The sequence below is a fragment of the Tenrec ecaudatus genome, chromosome 14 (assembly GCF_050624435.1).
Source record: "Tenrec ecaudatus isolate mTenEca1 chromosome 14, mTenEca1.hap1, whole genome shotgun sequence".
In the NCBI taxonomy this organism is placed as follows: Eukaryota; Metazoa; Chordata; class Mammalia; order Afrosoricida; family Tenrecidae; genus Tenrec; species Tenrec ecaudatus.
The window spans coordinates 11333384-11349692 of record NC_134543.1 but is presented as its reverse complement, the minus strand read 5'-3'; the positions used below and the strand labels follow the sequence as shown (position 1 = coordinate 11349692).

The 16309-nt window shown below is 53.5% G+C and overlaps 1 protein-coding gene across 1 annotated transcript in view; it reads right to left on the bottom strand.

The window, feature by feature from the left end:
* The window catches only part of LGMN (legumain), a 38717-nt gene that overhangs the window by 6729 nt on the left and 15679 nt on the right, over positions 1–16309 (bottom strand). Inside the window, exons 3-8 of the mRNA XM_075530655.1 lie at positions 5707–5804; positions 4528–4609; positions 2604–2689; positions 1495–1570; positions 595–657; positions 134–200 (exon numbers count right to left, since the gene is read on the bottom strand). Of these exons, the coding sequence (XP_075386770.1) occupies positions 134–200; positions 595–657; positions 1495–1570; positions 2604–2689; positions 4528–4609; positions 5707–5804 (472 nt within the window). The remainder of the gene's footprint in view (positions 1–133; positions 201–594; positions 658–1494; positions 1571–2603; positions 2690–4527; positions 4610–5706; positions 5805–16309) is intronic.

Here is a 16309-nt window from a genome sequence, read left to right as displayed (position 1 = left end):
CACAAAGGAGAGAATGGGGAAGCAGCTGGCCTGGGGCCCCGCTCACCACCTGTCACCTGAGGGCCGTGGGCCGGGTCCAGGTGCCTGCTACGGCTGGTGGTGTCACCAGCCCAGCCCGGCAGCTGCCACTCACCATTGATGTCATTGGGCAGGTGCTTCATCATGGACCCGGACTCGCAGGCTTCGATGTAGAACACCATCTGGGATGCAGGAGGGCTCAGTGAGCTGTCACCTCCAGCCCCGCCCCTCACGGAGGCCACCTGGCCTATTGCTCAGCTGCCAGGGGCTGTCGCTGCCTGCCCCAACCCCGCCCCGTCGGCAGAGCTCTGAGCACTCATGGTCCGTGGGTGAGAGATGGGTACAGAGAGTGGAGCTGTGGGAGCCAAGGCACGCCTGCCCACTGCAGGGCTTGGGCCCCTTCCCCTCCGTCCTTTGATGCCAGCCAGAGCACTCCCCGCCTTCCGTAGGCTGCTGCGGGGCTCCCCCTGACCAGAGTGGGAGCCCAACACCTGTGATAATTCTCCAAGCCCTTCTTCCACCCCATGTTGGTGGGGAGCCAGTCAGAGCCGGGGCCGGGCTCCTGGGGCGTGTTACCTTCTGGTACTTCTTGTGTTTGTACATGAAGTGGATGGTCTTGTTCAGGTCCGTCACGCTTAGCTGAAGGGGAAGAACAGCGCTGTTCAGACTAAATCGTCGTATCTATGAGTGGGGGGGTGCTCAGGTTGCCTAATCAATTCTTATCCCCACCCTTAGAAAAAGACTGCAGGAAGTTGCCCCCCCCCACCTCAGAGGGCAGCCCTTGGCTCTACTGCCCAGTCCAACGATGCTGCGATGTGGGCAGAGGAACAAGGGAACCTGAGCGTTGGTAAAACCAGAGGACGGTTTGGCTGAATTAGTGCAAATGTCCACTGTGAGCATGCAGCACTTTTAAAGAGACAGCTAACCCCGCCCCTGCCCCGTCCCACCAATTCCCTAGAGGAGGGAGACTGCCCCACGAAGGAGGGTGGTCCAAGGCCGCAATCTTTACAGAAGCAGGGCGCCTCATCTTTCTTCTGTGGGGCCGCTGCTGGATTCAAACTGCCCACCTTTCGATAAGTAGCAGATTACTTAACCACCGTGCCACCAGGATAGATCAGATAGACAGCGGCAACTGGCAATGGTTAGCGGGAGCCCTGGGGGGCTGGTGAGTTTACGGGGGGTGGGGGGGTGATGGGAAAGGAGGGGACAGAGGTCTCTCGGCCTGCAGCACATCATCAGTGTCACTGAGCTGCGTGTGTGCAGACCACAGGGCTGGTGGGCGTTCTGTGTGCATTTCCCACAAGAACATCTAAGGGAAAGCAGCCGAGAGGCTGGGAGAGTCCTGAACACTAAGCTTGGCCCCGGCCCTGCAGTGCCAGGCCTGCAGACCCACCCTGCCGGCTGACAGAAAGGCGCCCCCTAGGGCTGCCGCCGCGGCACACAGGCCTCGCGTCCCTCCGCCCAAGAAGCACTCACATCATCGTTAGGGAAGGCCAGCAGCCCCGGGGCTCCGTGGTCAGTGAAGTACACAAAGACGTGGTCTCGGGGGCCGCTGCCAAGAGAAACAAGCAGGCCTGGCTCAGCAGGTGGGTGCACGGGGCAGACTCTCGCCCACCACCCGGGAGCCAGAGGCCACCCAAAGCGCACGCCGCTGCTTCCAACAGTTGCCCTCATCATACACTGAGAAGGGAGGCTCGAGGGCCACCCAGTCACACGGCCAGGCGGCAGGATGAGCCTGCCCAGGGGCCTGCTGGTCATCCTGAGCCCCCTCTTTCACTACTCAGAACCTCGTGGCCGGGGAGGGGAGGCCTCCATTTGTGTGAGTGAGGCCCTCAGGCCACTGGGTCTGTCCCAGACAGTCCTCGGAGGTGCAGCCCGAGGCCCCACCACCACCGCCCCTTCAAGCGCCTTGTCCTCCGGCCTGCCTGCCCTTGCCAGGGCTCTGCCCAGAGGGCTGCTCCATCCAGGGTGGCAGGTATTGGCCCGAGTCACCCAAGCTGGGCCTCCCTCTAGGGTACACAAATGCACTTTAGGAAACGTGACGTGTTCAGGTCTCAATGGAGATAAAGGGAAAGCAGCATCACTAAAGGAAGAAATGTCCCCACTGCCAGGTGTGTGAGACCCTCTGGAGGCGCAGAGACAGGCAGGGCATACGGGAAGGACAGTGCTGGCCACTTGGCACAGCGAGCAGCAGGGAGGTCCGAGCTACCCGTTCGAGTCGGCTCTCCCCGTGGGGCTGGCAGCAGGGTGGTGCCCTACCACATGACCGGCCTGCAGGAGAGCCACATTGTCTGTGTGGAGGATGCTGGGAAAGGAACAGGCCAGCACCGGCACCACGGGCCCCAGGGGGGAGCAGGTTAAATAAAGGCTGTGGAGCGTGTGGTGAGGAACCGTCCTAGAGGAAGCCGGGAACTGAGGCCTGAGACAGACTCCCTGGGGAGCCACCGGCCCTGGGTGGTCTGTCTGCACTCAGGCCGAGTCCCTCCTCCCTCCTCCATTCCCCTGGCCCCCTCACCGTTCCCTCTCACGGCCAGTAGGCCTGGAGAGGACACACACCAATTCTGTTTCCACGAACCAGACCTTACCTCTTCAAGACTTTTCCAGAACCTTTTCCCTTCACCGCTTCTGCGTCCCCTCTCAGCACAGCGAGGAAGATTTCTGGGGTGACGTCCTATAAGGCATCGGGAGGGGTAGGAAGCAGTTATTCCCAATGCAAGGGCTACACGGAGGGGCTGCGGAGAGGCCCAAGCTGCTGGCCCAAGCACCACCAAGGCTCAAGGTTGAAAAGCAAACACTTTGGAACCAAGAAGGACCCAATGCAAGGTCAGTGTTAGAGGAATGTGCACGTGGCCGCTGCCCAGAGCATCTTGTTTGTGGATGATGGCGCCTCGGTCAGATGCCGCTCCCTGACTATTAGGAAGTCCGTGGGGGAAGAAAAAGGCCAAGGATGTGGGCCGCCTGAGGAAGAGGACACCCCCAAGAAAGACAGAGAGACAAAGGGGGCACTGACCACCCCCCAACCCAGTTTCCCCCGCCTGCGAGGCCGAGTCCCAGGACACTCTGCATAAGTGTTTCAGACACATAGTTGTCCTTCTGACTCGTGACGCCCTGAGTTCAAAATCCCACAAAATTTTTAAGGGCCGATGTCTGTAAAGGAGATCACCAGGCCTTTCTTCTGAGGTACCCCGGGCAAGCTCAAACCCCGGGCCGTAGCAGCTGACTGTGTGAGTTACCTGAGACTCCACCGTGAACAACGCCACTCTTAAAAACAGCTACACAGCAACGTGCAGGAAGAAGCATCACCCCCAAGCCCCACATTCCAGATTCTAGTCGTTTCCATCTGAGACGTTAACTCTACTCACTACCGCCCACAGCATCAAGTGAAGCCCCTCACAGCGACCCAATAGGGAGTTCCCAAGACTCTAAATCCTTACAGGAGCAGCCAGTCTCCTCATTCTCCCAGGGAGCGGCTGATGGGTTTGAACCGCTGACCTTTCTGTCAGCAACCCAATGCCTGTCCCACAGTGCCCATAAAACTAACTCAGCCAGATTCACTGCCTTCACTTGATGCTGACCCGTAGTCACCCTGTGGGTTTCTGAGACTAAATCTTTACAGAAGTAGGAGGCTTTATTTTGGCCCTGAGCTGATGGTTTCGAACTGCTGACCTCGTGCTGAGCACATCAACACATAACTTACTAACACCACCAGGATCCCTTATATAAGACCAAAGGAAATCATCTTAATATTCTAAAAACCGGGACCATCGTGTTATACATATGATGGCTGAAATGTAACTGTACTGAATTGAAAAAAAAAAAAAAGAAGTAAGAGTGAAGGAATTGTAAAACATCAGACAATTGTTCGTCATAGGAAATATTCGTCCTTAAGCTCCCTCTGCGAGGGGCCTTGGAGGCGTCGTGGTTATGCACTGGGCTAACTGCAAGGTCAGCTGTTCAAAACCACCAGGTGCTCCATGGGAGAAAGATGAGGCTGCTGCTCCCGTAAAGCATGACAGCCTCGGAAACCCGCGGGGACAATTCTACCCTGTCCTACAGGGTCATGGTGAGTCAGCGCTGACTCGGAGGCAGTGAGTTTGGGTTCTTTGGGGAAGAACCCTCAGAATTTACAAAAAAAGATTAGAAAAACCATGAGGCTGAAGTCAGTACAGCATTTTTAAAAAGCATGCCAGTTTAAAACAGGCTCAACCTTCTGGCAGGGCTGACACTGGGCAAGAGGAGCGACACAGCACTAATTGCCTCCGGAGACACCTTCAGGGGCCTAGTGTGGAGAAAACGGATCTCCGAAAGGTGGCAACACTGAAAGAAAAGCAGGTCGCATCCAGACCGGCCTCGAAAAAACTGACACTGGGTGGACACCTGACACTTTCCTTTCTTCCACAACTCCTAGGAGATGACCCCAAACACGAAACCAGCCTGGTGAGGCTCTGAGCTAGAAATACCAGGAAGGGGGACTCGTCCCAGGGAGACCCAGGCTCGCCAGCCTCTTACCTCGCCAGTGTAGTCCTTCAGGACGCCTTTGTAGACGTCTGAGCCGTTGGGCCTGTTGACCACGATGCCTGGCGTGGGGTTGCTGAAAAGGAAACGAAACGGGGGGCATGCCTCGGAAGTCGCTCTTCAAGCCGTGGGGCACGACAAGAGCAAGCAGCTGTGGCTGTTACTGATGCTAGCAGCTGGGGGGGCCCACGGTGCCCCCCTCCCAGAGGCACTGCTGCCGGGTGTCCTGGACAAGAGCAGCAAAGGGCTTTGGGGCCCAGGGCTCCTCTGGCCCCCTGGTGCCAGTCACCACCTGCCGCCACCCAGCAGACTCCCAATCATGGTGGTGGCTTTGTCTGAGAAGAGCTGGACGGCCTGGCTTGACCCTGGCTGATTTTTCTAAGGTGATGGCTGAGCCCCTCTTCCCGGGCCCCTCTGGGTGACCGAGAGCCACCAGTCTCTAGGTTAGCAGCCGAGCACAGTAACTCCTTCCTTCCCTCCTGTAGAAACCAGTGAACATTTAATTGTGCTACCAAGCATGATCTCTGAGCATAAAACTACTTTCAGAACCAGGGCAGGGCAGACACAAGCCTTTCCTATGAGAGCCGACTTGGCCACGGCTCGGAAAGCCAGGAGAGCGCTGCCCATGATCCCAGTCTGGGGGAGTACCCACCCTGGAGGCCGCTACAGGGCAGCTGAGGGGCTGAGATCATTAGAGCGGATGCTTTAGTGCCCCCCAAAACACACACACACACACACACACACACACACACACACGACCACCTGCTGCTTAGGAACTCTGCAAGCCACGTAGCAAGTAGGCATGGCTGAGTTCATTTAAAATCAAATTCGACAAACACAGTGAAGGGTGTACAGAGAAGGGCCTTGGGGTCCATCCTCCAGAGAAGGGGCTTCTGCATACAGTGACACAGCTTCTGGGGTCCCTTTGCAGCAACATGGAGTTCCCAAAATGAGAAGTAATGTCTGTGGAGGACCTTACAAAGGGCCAGAAGAGACCCCCCTCAGGACCCATGTTCTCCCTCTCTCTCACTGCCAGGGGACCCTGAGCCAGGGTCCCAGGGCCCAAAGGAGGGCTCCTTCGTGCTCTGCATTTCCACCCGTCTATACGCACCTCTTTGTCTTCCTGGAAACCCCCACGTCCCATGTCACCCAATCCAAAGGGCCCCTACTCACGACGTGTCGTTGGCAATGTCATCATACATCATCACCACGATCTGCTCGTCGGGGACACCGTTGCGGTGGACAATCTGGTAGGCGTGGCACGCGTCTGCCTGCAAGACACAGGGCCAAGGGTCAGCGGGGGCCTGGGACAAAGCTGACAAAGCCACCTGAGCCCTGCTGGTGTGGTGGCTATGTGTGGGGCTGCCACCCACAAGGTCCGCAGTTCGAAACCACCAGCCGCTCCACGGGAGAAAGGAGGCTTTCTACTCCCGGCAAGAGTTACAGTCTCAGAAACTCACAGGGGCAGTGCTAGCCTGTCCTGTACGGTCATTCGAACGGCAATAAATTGGCTTTAGTTTTTATGTGTCCCCGTCGTGTCTCATGGAACATTCACTGTGGACTGTCCCCTCCTGGTCAGGTATCGAACTTATTTCCTTTAAAACGTACACACTTCTATTTGTCACTCTCAATTTTTAAAGATTCCTCACACCCCTTAATCCAAACTCTTATTCTTCAGGCAGTCAGTATACACGGGGATGGTGTACACACAGGTATGGCACACACACACCTGCACGCTACGATTTACAGGTAGCACGGCTTCTCAGCACTCTTAATAGCTTTGAATTCACACCACAGGAAACCATCCCCAACAGCGATGACTGGCTCTCAAACCGACATGAGAGAGATGTTCTTAAAAAAGAAAGCACAGCCCCCACCCCCACCCCCAGTGCCACTGTGAAGTGCATGGGTGCTGATGGGGACAGCTGGCAGGACAGAGACTGCTGCCTGGGGGCACTCTGGGCCACCTACGCCGGTCCGAGGGTGCTAGGAGTCACAACTGACTCGACGGCAGCCAACCACCAGCGACTGTTGATCTCAGGGAAACTGGAGACCAGTCAAAAAGAACAGCAACCATCATATGGTTTTTAACAAACAACAACAGTAATGATGAGACTCTCTGGGGTAAGAGGAAAGCTTCCTTGTCCACACAGGGCAAAGGCATGCCGGCAGACACAGACAGGGGCACAGACATGCACCACACGCCTCGAGGCAGAAGTTGGTTGAGGACACCCAGGGAAAAGGCTCCCTGAGCTTCTGCTTTTGTTTCAGGAAGTCTCCTGGGTGGAGTGGAATTTCTTAGTGTGACTCTTCCACCCAGGGCCCTCGAGACGAAGCAAGCAGGGCGCACGTGACACTCAGAGAGGGGACTGATCGGTTGCCCTTGCTTTTCCTGTCTGTAACTAGAAGCCACCTTTGAAAGAGAGAACACCCCCCTGCCCCCCACCACAGGCCCTTGGAAGGTGAGCACGTTCAAGTTCCCTGTGGGAAGTGGAGGAGGCCGCTGAGAGCAGAGGCGTCGCAGACAGTGGCAGGGAGGAGACAAGGAGGAGGAGCAGCGCCGAGACTGTGGGCTACCTCCTCCTGCTACGGCCTGAGACGATGGCACTGTGGGACAGAGGGACAGACAGGCTGGCTTCCTGGCCCGTGGAGGCAAAGGCTGAGAGACCACGTGACTTGAGAGACTAAGAACTGGAGAGGGACTTGGCCGCTGGATGGGAAGACCAATCGCTGCATCCCTACTGTTTGCTGCTCCTGACTTGGGAGTAACCTATAAACATCCCTCATCAGCCTCCTTAGCGGTAAGTGTTGCCTGTGGGGTCTGTGTGGCCACTGCCACCAATGATGGAACCCAGAGCAGATGCAGAGCAGCATGGGGGGAACAGTAGGGGTCAGAACTGGTAAAGAAGGATAGACCATGGGGCCTGTGTGACCCCTAAAAGGGGGAAGCCAGAGGTCAGATGTGGCCCTCCACTGCCATGTACTGCACTTGCTTTGATGACAGACCTACATACATGTAAGCAGATTAGGGGGGAGAGCAGCTATCTGTTCATTAAGGGGGAGCTTCAGGAATCAGACCTCGGATCTCAGCACCCCCCGGGCTAGAAAGGCCTGAGCAGAGCTACAGAGAGAGAGCTGGCCCCACATTCTACTTGGGCCAGAATAAAAAAATGCATGCTCAGCCGATGCTGAGTGGGTGAGTGCCAGGCCTGGCCCTCAAGAGCGGGTAGCTAACTGGGGGAAGGGAAACTAAGGGTTAATGTGTAACTGCCTGTCTTCTACTCGCCAGGCACTCTGGGCAGTGGAGCAACGATCGCGTGTTTAGACGAGAACACGGAAGCTCGGGGAGGAGAGGTGGCGTGGCTGAGTCACACGGCTCGCCACGCAGGAGGCCAGCATTCGGCCTCCAGAACTGCCCATTGCTTTGTACACGGACAAGGGACTCACAGCGACCCTGTAAGGACAGAGCAGAACTGCCCCTGCGGGGTCCGAGACTATAGAGCTATACAGGGGTGGAAAGCCTCATCTTTCTCCCATGGAGCAGCTGGCGGTTTTGAACTGCTGACCTGAAGATTAGCAGCCCAATGTGTCACCCCTGCACCACCAGGGCTGAAAATCACAGAGGGGGTTGGGGCACTGACCCCTAGGGCTCAAATAGAAAGTAAATGTTTAGAAAATGATGGTGGCAACATATGTTCAAATAGGATTGATACAATCGATGTCTGGATTGTTGTACGTGCTGTAAGAGCCCCCAATAATTCTTTTTTTTTAATCACAGAGGCTCACAGAAGAGGGGTCGCACATCTGAACACATTCACTAGACAGCACGCAGCCCTGAGTTTTGTTCATTCCTGGGGAAACTCTCGTGTTCTGGGTCAGATTATACAACAGTGTTGGGAGCATGGCTTCTGCCAATCTGATTGAAAGGGTCTCTGTTGCCTGAAGCAGCGGGCAGTGGAGAGCGGCAAACAGAAGACATGGAACATGGTTGGCTGCTCTCACCACCCACTGCCTCCTTGGCCACGAGACCAGAAGACCTGGACAGTGACCAGCTATCATGACCGAATGTTTTATTCAGAAGACTCCTGATCAAAAGAGGGGACCCCTGTGAAGCAGAATTTCTAAGTCTCTTGCAACCCAGACTCTCTAGAACAGTGGTTCTCAACCCTCCTAATGCTGCGACCCTTTAAGACAGTTCCTCATGTTGTGGTGACTCCCCAACTATACAATTATTTTCACTGCTACTTCATAACTGTCATTTTGCTACTGTTATGAATCAGAATGTAAACGTGATATGCAGGATATATTTTCATTGTTACAAATCGAACATAATTAAGGCACAGTGATTAATCACAAAAAAATATGCCATTATATATTGCGAAATATTTATTTATAAGGACTAATCAATGAAATTTTGTCTTGAAGCATGGTATAGCATGGGTAAACAGTCTTCACGCCGGGAACTCGTATGTGGACATATCTGCATGTGGGCAAACCCGCCTGGAGACGGATAGAGGAGTGGTGTCTTGGTTCCTAAGACCATCAGAAATACGGGGTCACGACCCACAGGTTGAGAACCGCTGCTCTAGAGCAAGGGACCGGATAACCCCCAAAACTCCTGCCCCTGGGGGCATCTTTAAATACTTTTCCTGTACAGCAGTTGGAGCCCTGGTTGGCGTAGGAGTTCTGTGTTGGGCTGTTAACCACGAGGTCAGCAGTTTGAAACTACCAGCTGCTCCGTGGGAGAAAGACGAGGCTTTCTACTCTAGTCAGGAGTCAAAGTGTCGGAAATCCACAGGGGCAGCTCTAGCCTGACTTAGTCGCTAGGAGTCAGACTCAGCCCAGAGGCAGTGTTTTCGTTGGTCTTAATTAGAGCTGCTGGGTGCGTTCAAAGCACCCACATGGCTTCGTTGTTACTTGGGCTCTAAATCACTGTCCTACCTAGACCGATAGAGTTGAGCTTGGTGAGTAAAAGAATGTCTGCCTTGGTCCTACACGGACTCAAACTGACAACAGCAATCCAACACACTGCTGAAGCAGCCTAGGGGGCAGGTGAGTTAGGGTCAAATAAACACACACACAAAGCACTGGCCTCCAGTTGTTTCTAACTCTTTAGGATTCTGCGCGTGAAGGTGGAGGGACAGGAGCCCTGGGGTTATAGTGGTTACCAGGTGGGCTAAGATCCGCAAGGTTGGCATTCTGAAACCACCAGCCGCTCCTCGGGAGAAAGAGGGGGTTTTCTACTCTCACGGAGTTCCAATCTCAGAACCTCACAGGGGCCGTTCTGCCCTGTCCCGAGGGGTCACTCGATGGCGGTGAGTGAGGATGGCCGAGGGAAGATGCCAAAAGGAGGGGGAGGATGACTGACTGCCCAACGTGAAGAGCATCGTCCGGGTCGGCAAATTGTACACGTGGAAGCTGCTGAGCTGGTGTTCGGTTTTGCTGTGCACACTGCCTAACGACCACAGCAGTAAAACAAAATCAGTGCCTTTTTGGAAACTCCCAACAGGCTCTTTTGCAGAAGTTGTCAAAATGAGCCTAAATTTTACACAGACTTGAAAGAAAAGAGCCAGACTAACCAAAATTGCTTTGACGAAAGAACCACGGTAGACGATGACTTTCGCTTCCTGATTTCGAAGCTGCACTGGGGCAAAGGGCCATCTTTTCTACCAACTGAATTATGCTGGAGTCGCTGGATGTCGCCAGCCTGAAAGGTGCCCTCAGCCCTCTCCCTCCCCAGCCCCCAAACGCCCACCCCAAACATACAAAGGCGGTTGGTGCGCAGCTAAAGCACACGGCAATCACAAGGTGGTACCACAGGAGAAATCCTGGGTTGTGACAGGAAGGACTTTGGATTAGGTTGGCAAAGATGTCTTAGAGATGCTACCTGAAGCCTTGCTCATAAAAAAAAATTTTAAAAACCTGATGGGTTATGATAGATAGGGTCAAAGAGCTAGCCTGTTGTTCATCAAACCCTTAAATGTACCATAGTTTGGGATCTGCTGATTCAGTTTGATTTAAGGGACTCAGGACCTAACAGCCCCCTCCTCAAGGTTAACAACTTCTTTTAAGCCTGTGGGTTATTCAGGGATGCAGAAATGGAAGCAGAGCTATGCAGATGAGCCTGGAGACTGAAACCTCAGACCAGCGGTTCTCAACCTGTGGGTCGAGACCCTTTTGGGGGTCGAACAAGCTTTTCACAGGTGTTGCCCGATGCATAACAGTAGCAAAAATTAGTTATGAAGTAGCAACAAGAATTTTATGGTTGGGGGGGTCACCACAACATGAGGAACTGTATTAAAGGGTCATGGCATTGGGAAGGTTGAGAACCATTGCCTTAGACCGTACCGGTCTGACACCTGGCTGGAGTGATGGAGCTATTTATTGATGGTCTGATAATCTCTGCCCCAACAAGCTCACTGTCATCAAGTTGATGCCGATTCATAGTGCACCTATGAGTTTTCCAAATTATAACTCATTACAGGAATAGAAAGCCCCGTTCTTCCCCTGAGGAGCACCTGGTGGTTTTGAACTGCGGACCTTGTGGCTAACAGCGCTACACATAACTACTATACCACAAGAACTCCAATAATCCCTTGGTTTAAATGTAAATGGTTTCCTGTGAACTCTGCGCCCTTTGGTCCCGCTGCTTGAAGGTTTTTGGATCATTATAAAAACTTAATGTACCTCCCTGACAAACATGTCAAAGTTTGGGGTACATAAGTTGTTTGATTCTCACTGGATCTTTGAAACAGTTCTGAGCAAGAGACCCCAGTGTTTGCTTCTGTCAGTACTGAAAACACTAGATTTCTCAGATCAACCTGGTCTCTGTTTTATGGGTATACTGTGACAGGCTCTCCCCGCACCCCTTGCAGCCGGCAACAACTAGACCTCATCAAAATTAGAATCCTTGTGAGGTTCAGAGTGCACCATTAAGAAAATGAAAACACAAGCAACAGACTAACTGAAGTTACTTACAAACACACGTGCTCTAATGTGAAAAAAAAAAGGCAAAAGACTTGTATCCAAACGATGCAGTAAGACACGCCATCAAATCAAAAACTGACTAAAGACTTTAAAAGGCATTTCCCCTGAGAAATATGGGAATGGCTAACAAGCAGGTAAAAAGGTGCCCGACATCGCCGGTGTTCCTGCACATCGAAAGCACAAGGCAATGTGGCCACACAGTCAGACAGGAAGTGCTGGAGAGATGTGGAGAACCAGAGACCTGCCTCAGAAGCCCAGGGCAGCGCCTCTTCTGACAACCACCAATTATCCGGGATCAAAGGGCAGTGACTGGCCAGGGACAACACTCAGAAGGCAGGAAGGGCCGGGCGGGCAGGCACACGGAAATGGTGACACAGGGAGTGGGAGAGCTGTCACACTCTGGGGACTACCATCGATCCGATCGATGTGACGAATCAACCCCCGACTGAACTGTGGGGAGGGAAACCTGTCTGCTCTGTACACTTTTACCTAATTCACCATGAAAAGCAGAAGGGAAAAAGAATTGAGAGGGCTAGACGTAACATGTAAAATGAGCTCAATAACATTACAGATAAAAAGTCCAGCTCAGTGGGTGAAGGGAGACAGCAGACGGTATAAGATAGGAAAATAACAATAATTTATAATGTATCAAGGGCTCACGAGGGTGGGAGGGTGAGGGAGAAAGGGGGAAAAAAGAGGAGCTGATAGCAAGGTCTCAAAAGAAAATGTTTTTAAAATGATGAAGGCAACATAGGTACAAATGCGCTTGACACAACTGATGTATGGATTGTGATACGAGCTGTAAGAGGCCCCAATAAAATTATTTCTAAAAAAAAATTTTTTTTTAATTAGAAGTGGTGGCAGACTTAAAGGGGAAAAAAATTCAGCTCAGAGTGGCCCGTGGGCATCCATGGCACGGTTTGAAGTCCTGGCATTTTTGTGCCCATCCTAGATCAGCAAAGTTGCAGCAGGGCCATGGCTGGTGCTGGGATTGAAAACTGCATTTCCTGTCCCTTCTCCCACACTCAGCAGGTTCGAGGCAGCCTGTGACTGGCGGGGCCCCTGGGAGGCACTTGGTCCCTTTGAACTTAATTAAAAGAATGCCTTTGTCAGATTCAAGTGGATGACACTGGCATTCAAAAGAAAGGAAAATTAAAACCCGACTCACGTGGCCCTACAGGACAAACTCGAACTGCCCTCACAGGGTTTCTGAGACTGTCTCATCTTTTCCCCGTGGAGCCGCTGGTGGGTTCAAACTGCCAACTCCTGGTTAGCAGCCAGCAGCAGAGTGCTTAAGGACTGCGACACTGGGGATCCTTAAAAAAAGGAAAGAAACACACCAAACGCACTGCCATCAAGTCAATATGGGTTCATGGAAAGAACCACCCCATGGGTTTCCGCGACTGTAACTCTTTACAGGAGTAGAAAGCCTCACTTTGCTCCCGAGGAGCGGCTGGTGATTTCCAACTGCTGACCCTTGTGGTTAGCTGCCGAACACCTAACCACTGCACCACCAGGGCTCCTGGAAAGACAGGCAGGCAGGGCACAATCAAAGCAAGTAACTTTGAGATGTTGTTAACGACACTCTGAATGACTTCCCTCGGATGTATCTGGACTTGTGTGTATGAGGTAACTCATAGGAGATTGAGCAAGATGCCAGGAAACAGGCTGAGCCTGTGGGAGTCAGCTGGCTTACGAGCCCACATGAGAAGCTGTGGTCTCACTAACGCATCCCGTGACTTCCGAAGGCTGCTGTCCTGACGCTGCCGTCCCTCCCCGACGCTTGGCGAGGGGCTAAGTCTAAATACAACTGGGCATGTCACTGAGAAGGGGTCCACTGGCTATCAGGTCAGGCGCTGGGGAGCCGGAAGGGGTTCCCTGAAGCGCCCTGCTTCCAACCACACCTAGAGCACTGGATTCGGGATGCTGCCTCATGGAGCCCAGCCCGGCATTCTCGGGGGAAGACTCTGGAGGCTTAGAACTGAGATGGCAGAAGTGATTGTGGTGGTGACAACGCCTGTCTTGAATATATCTAAACCACTGGGGAAAGAAGAAGAAAACGGACTTGTTAGGGCCAAGTCTTGTACTGAGGCTTAGACTAAAAACCATGAACATTGTGCCATTTGTCTCTAACAAAATACAACGGAGATGATGTCATTTCTCCAAACTAAGGAGCCTGGTAGCCATTGGGCTGCTAACTGCAAGACCAGCATTTGAAACCAGCAGCCATAAAGAGTCACAGTCTCAGAAACGCACAGGGACAACTGTACCCTGACCCACTGGGTCACTATGAGTTGGCATAGTGGATGGATGGCAGTGGGAGGGAGAATCCAGCAGTTCGCAACCTGTGGGCCACGACCTGTAGCAAAATGACAGCGATGAAGTAGCAACGAAAATGATTTTATGGTTGGGGGGGGGGGGGTCACCACCACGTGAGGAACTGTATGAAAGGGTCGCGGCATGAGGAAGGTTGAGAACCACTGCTCTAGAAGATGCAAGCAGGTAACTGCTCAACTAGAATGATGGACGTGGTCTGATCCCACCCAGAGGAGCCCTGGGAGAGAGGCCTGGTAAAATATGCTAAGACCCCGCCCGTGAAAGCCCCCTGGAGTCCAGCGCTCTCAGACACCCCGCTGAGCTTTCTTTAGACAAGGTAGGTTTCTTCATTTACGTGGTGGGAGAAATACTTCGTACCTAAGTGTGAGCCTCGGAAACAAGCTCAGTGGAAGCAGCCAGACACCAGGCTGCCCACTGTGTGACCAGTGTGTGTGTGAAGTGTCTAGAAACAGCACAGGGCAGGGCTGCTAACGGGCAGGAAGGAGTTCTCTGGAATGCTGCCCTAGAGTCGGACTGTGGACGCGGCAGTACAACTGCGAGAAGGTGCTAGGAAAAATCTCCGAACTGCACACTGATCATGAGTCAAAGAGGAGCCCTGGGGGTGGAGTCGATATGTGCAGGACTGCAGGGTCGGCAGTTTGAAACCACCAGCAGCTCTGCGGGAAAAAGACTGGGCTTTCGACTCCCGTCCACAGTGACAGTCGCAGGAACCTTCAGGGAGGTCGCTGTGACTCAGCGTTGACGGATGGCAGTGAGGTTGTTTTTTGGGTTTTTTTTTCAAGAGCATGAGTGAAATATATGACACGTAAACCCACACCTCGCTGAACCTGCTGAGAAAGTGTCAAGCCTCAACTCTCAGCCAATCAGACGGGCCTGTGAGGTGAGCCATCGCACCAGGAGGTCCCCGCTCCAGACCACAGTCCACCGCAGGGGACCACGGGCAGCACTGGCCGGGGATGGCGCTCCGGAGCCGGATGGGATAGAAGCGGAGGACAACGAGAAACGATAAACACAGGAGGCAGGTGTGAAGAGGAAAACCGATATTCTCTTGTCAACTTTCACCCAAACCACACGGACACACACTTTGAAAGTTAGCAACAAGAAACTGATGAGCAAGTGCCACTTAACCTAGTTACCATATGACTACCTGATGTGACGCCTCTCCCGTACGTCCCCTCTGCCTACCGGACGGCTTCCCTCTCAGAGACCCATCTACCTGCCTCCCCTACTGCTCTCTCCAGGCACCTGAGAGTCCTCCTAGGGGCAGGGGGGCTGCCCACCTTGCCACACCCCCAAGTCCAGCCCAACAGAGGGGAGCAGCTTCTGTTCCCAAGAGGGTCCGTCTTGCGGCTGTCACCCAGCTCAGCCATGCTGTTCCTGCTCTACGGCCATGAGTGAGAAGGGGCTTCCAGATCCCCCTCCCCAGCACTGGAGTATGTGTGTCTCCCCTACACACACACACACACACACACACACACACACATATACACACACACACACACACACACACACCAGCACAGGAAGCTGTTCAGACCAAGAGGAATGAGCAGCCTCTGGATTCAGGAAAAAGGCTTTTTTTCAATGCACCTTCACCAGCAGTAAAGAGTGTTTGGTCTCCATCGATCTGTTTCCTCCATGAACAGATACTGACGGTGCTGGGCGCTGTTCACCACTGTGGAGGGCAGGGCCAGGACGAGGATGCCTCACGGGCCCATGGCCCACAGATCACGCGGGCTCCCAGGGTGACAGATGTCCACCGGGGTGACATGGAATCAGTCTTGAGTGGGGGCTGGAAGAGCCCTGAGCAGGGATAAACAGAATACGGGCGCAAAGCTAAGAATGGTTTTTATCTTTTTAAATGACTACATGTTAGTTTGTAAGTCTGCTTTTGTTTGGGGTTTGTTCCTATGTAACATCTTCCCTTTTACCCTGGGGCTTGTAAATCTGACCCAGTTGATTATCTGGTCTTTATAGAGCAAAGCTTGCTGACTCCTCATCCCAAGGAAGACACTCTGCATATTTGCTGGGGCAGGGGGGTCCCAGAGGCAGTCAGGGAGCTCTACCTGATCTTGCTATGGGTGGTAAGGGGCCAGGGCTTCCTCTGGGGGTCAGTTCAGAGGTCCTGGCAACAGAAAGAGGGGTGCTGCTAACCAGCTTCTGGTGTGCTTGACACGCCACCCCACCCCCTGCTGGCCCCAGATTCCAGATGTCCCTCACGCCACCTAATTCCTTCTATCAAGGCGACCTTTCTGGCCCCAAGTGGCCAGGAGCTTCCCAAGTCAGACCTGGACTTCGTCTTCTGCTTCCCAGAAACTGGGCTGAGTCCGAGCACGTGACACATGCTGTCAGGAAGCCAGGGGGCAGAGGCTGCCCGGGACCCCTGGCAGAGGTTTGCTCTGCTGATGATCAGTACACACACACACACACACGTGTGCATTCGAGCGCACACACA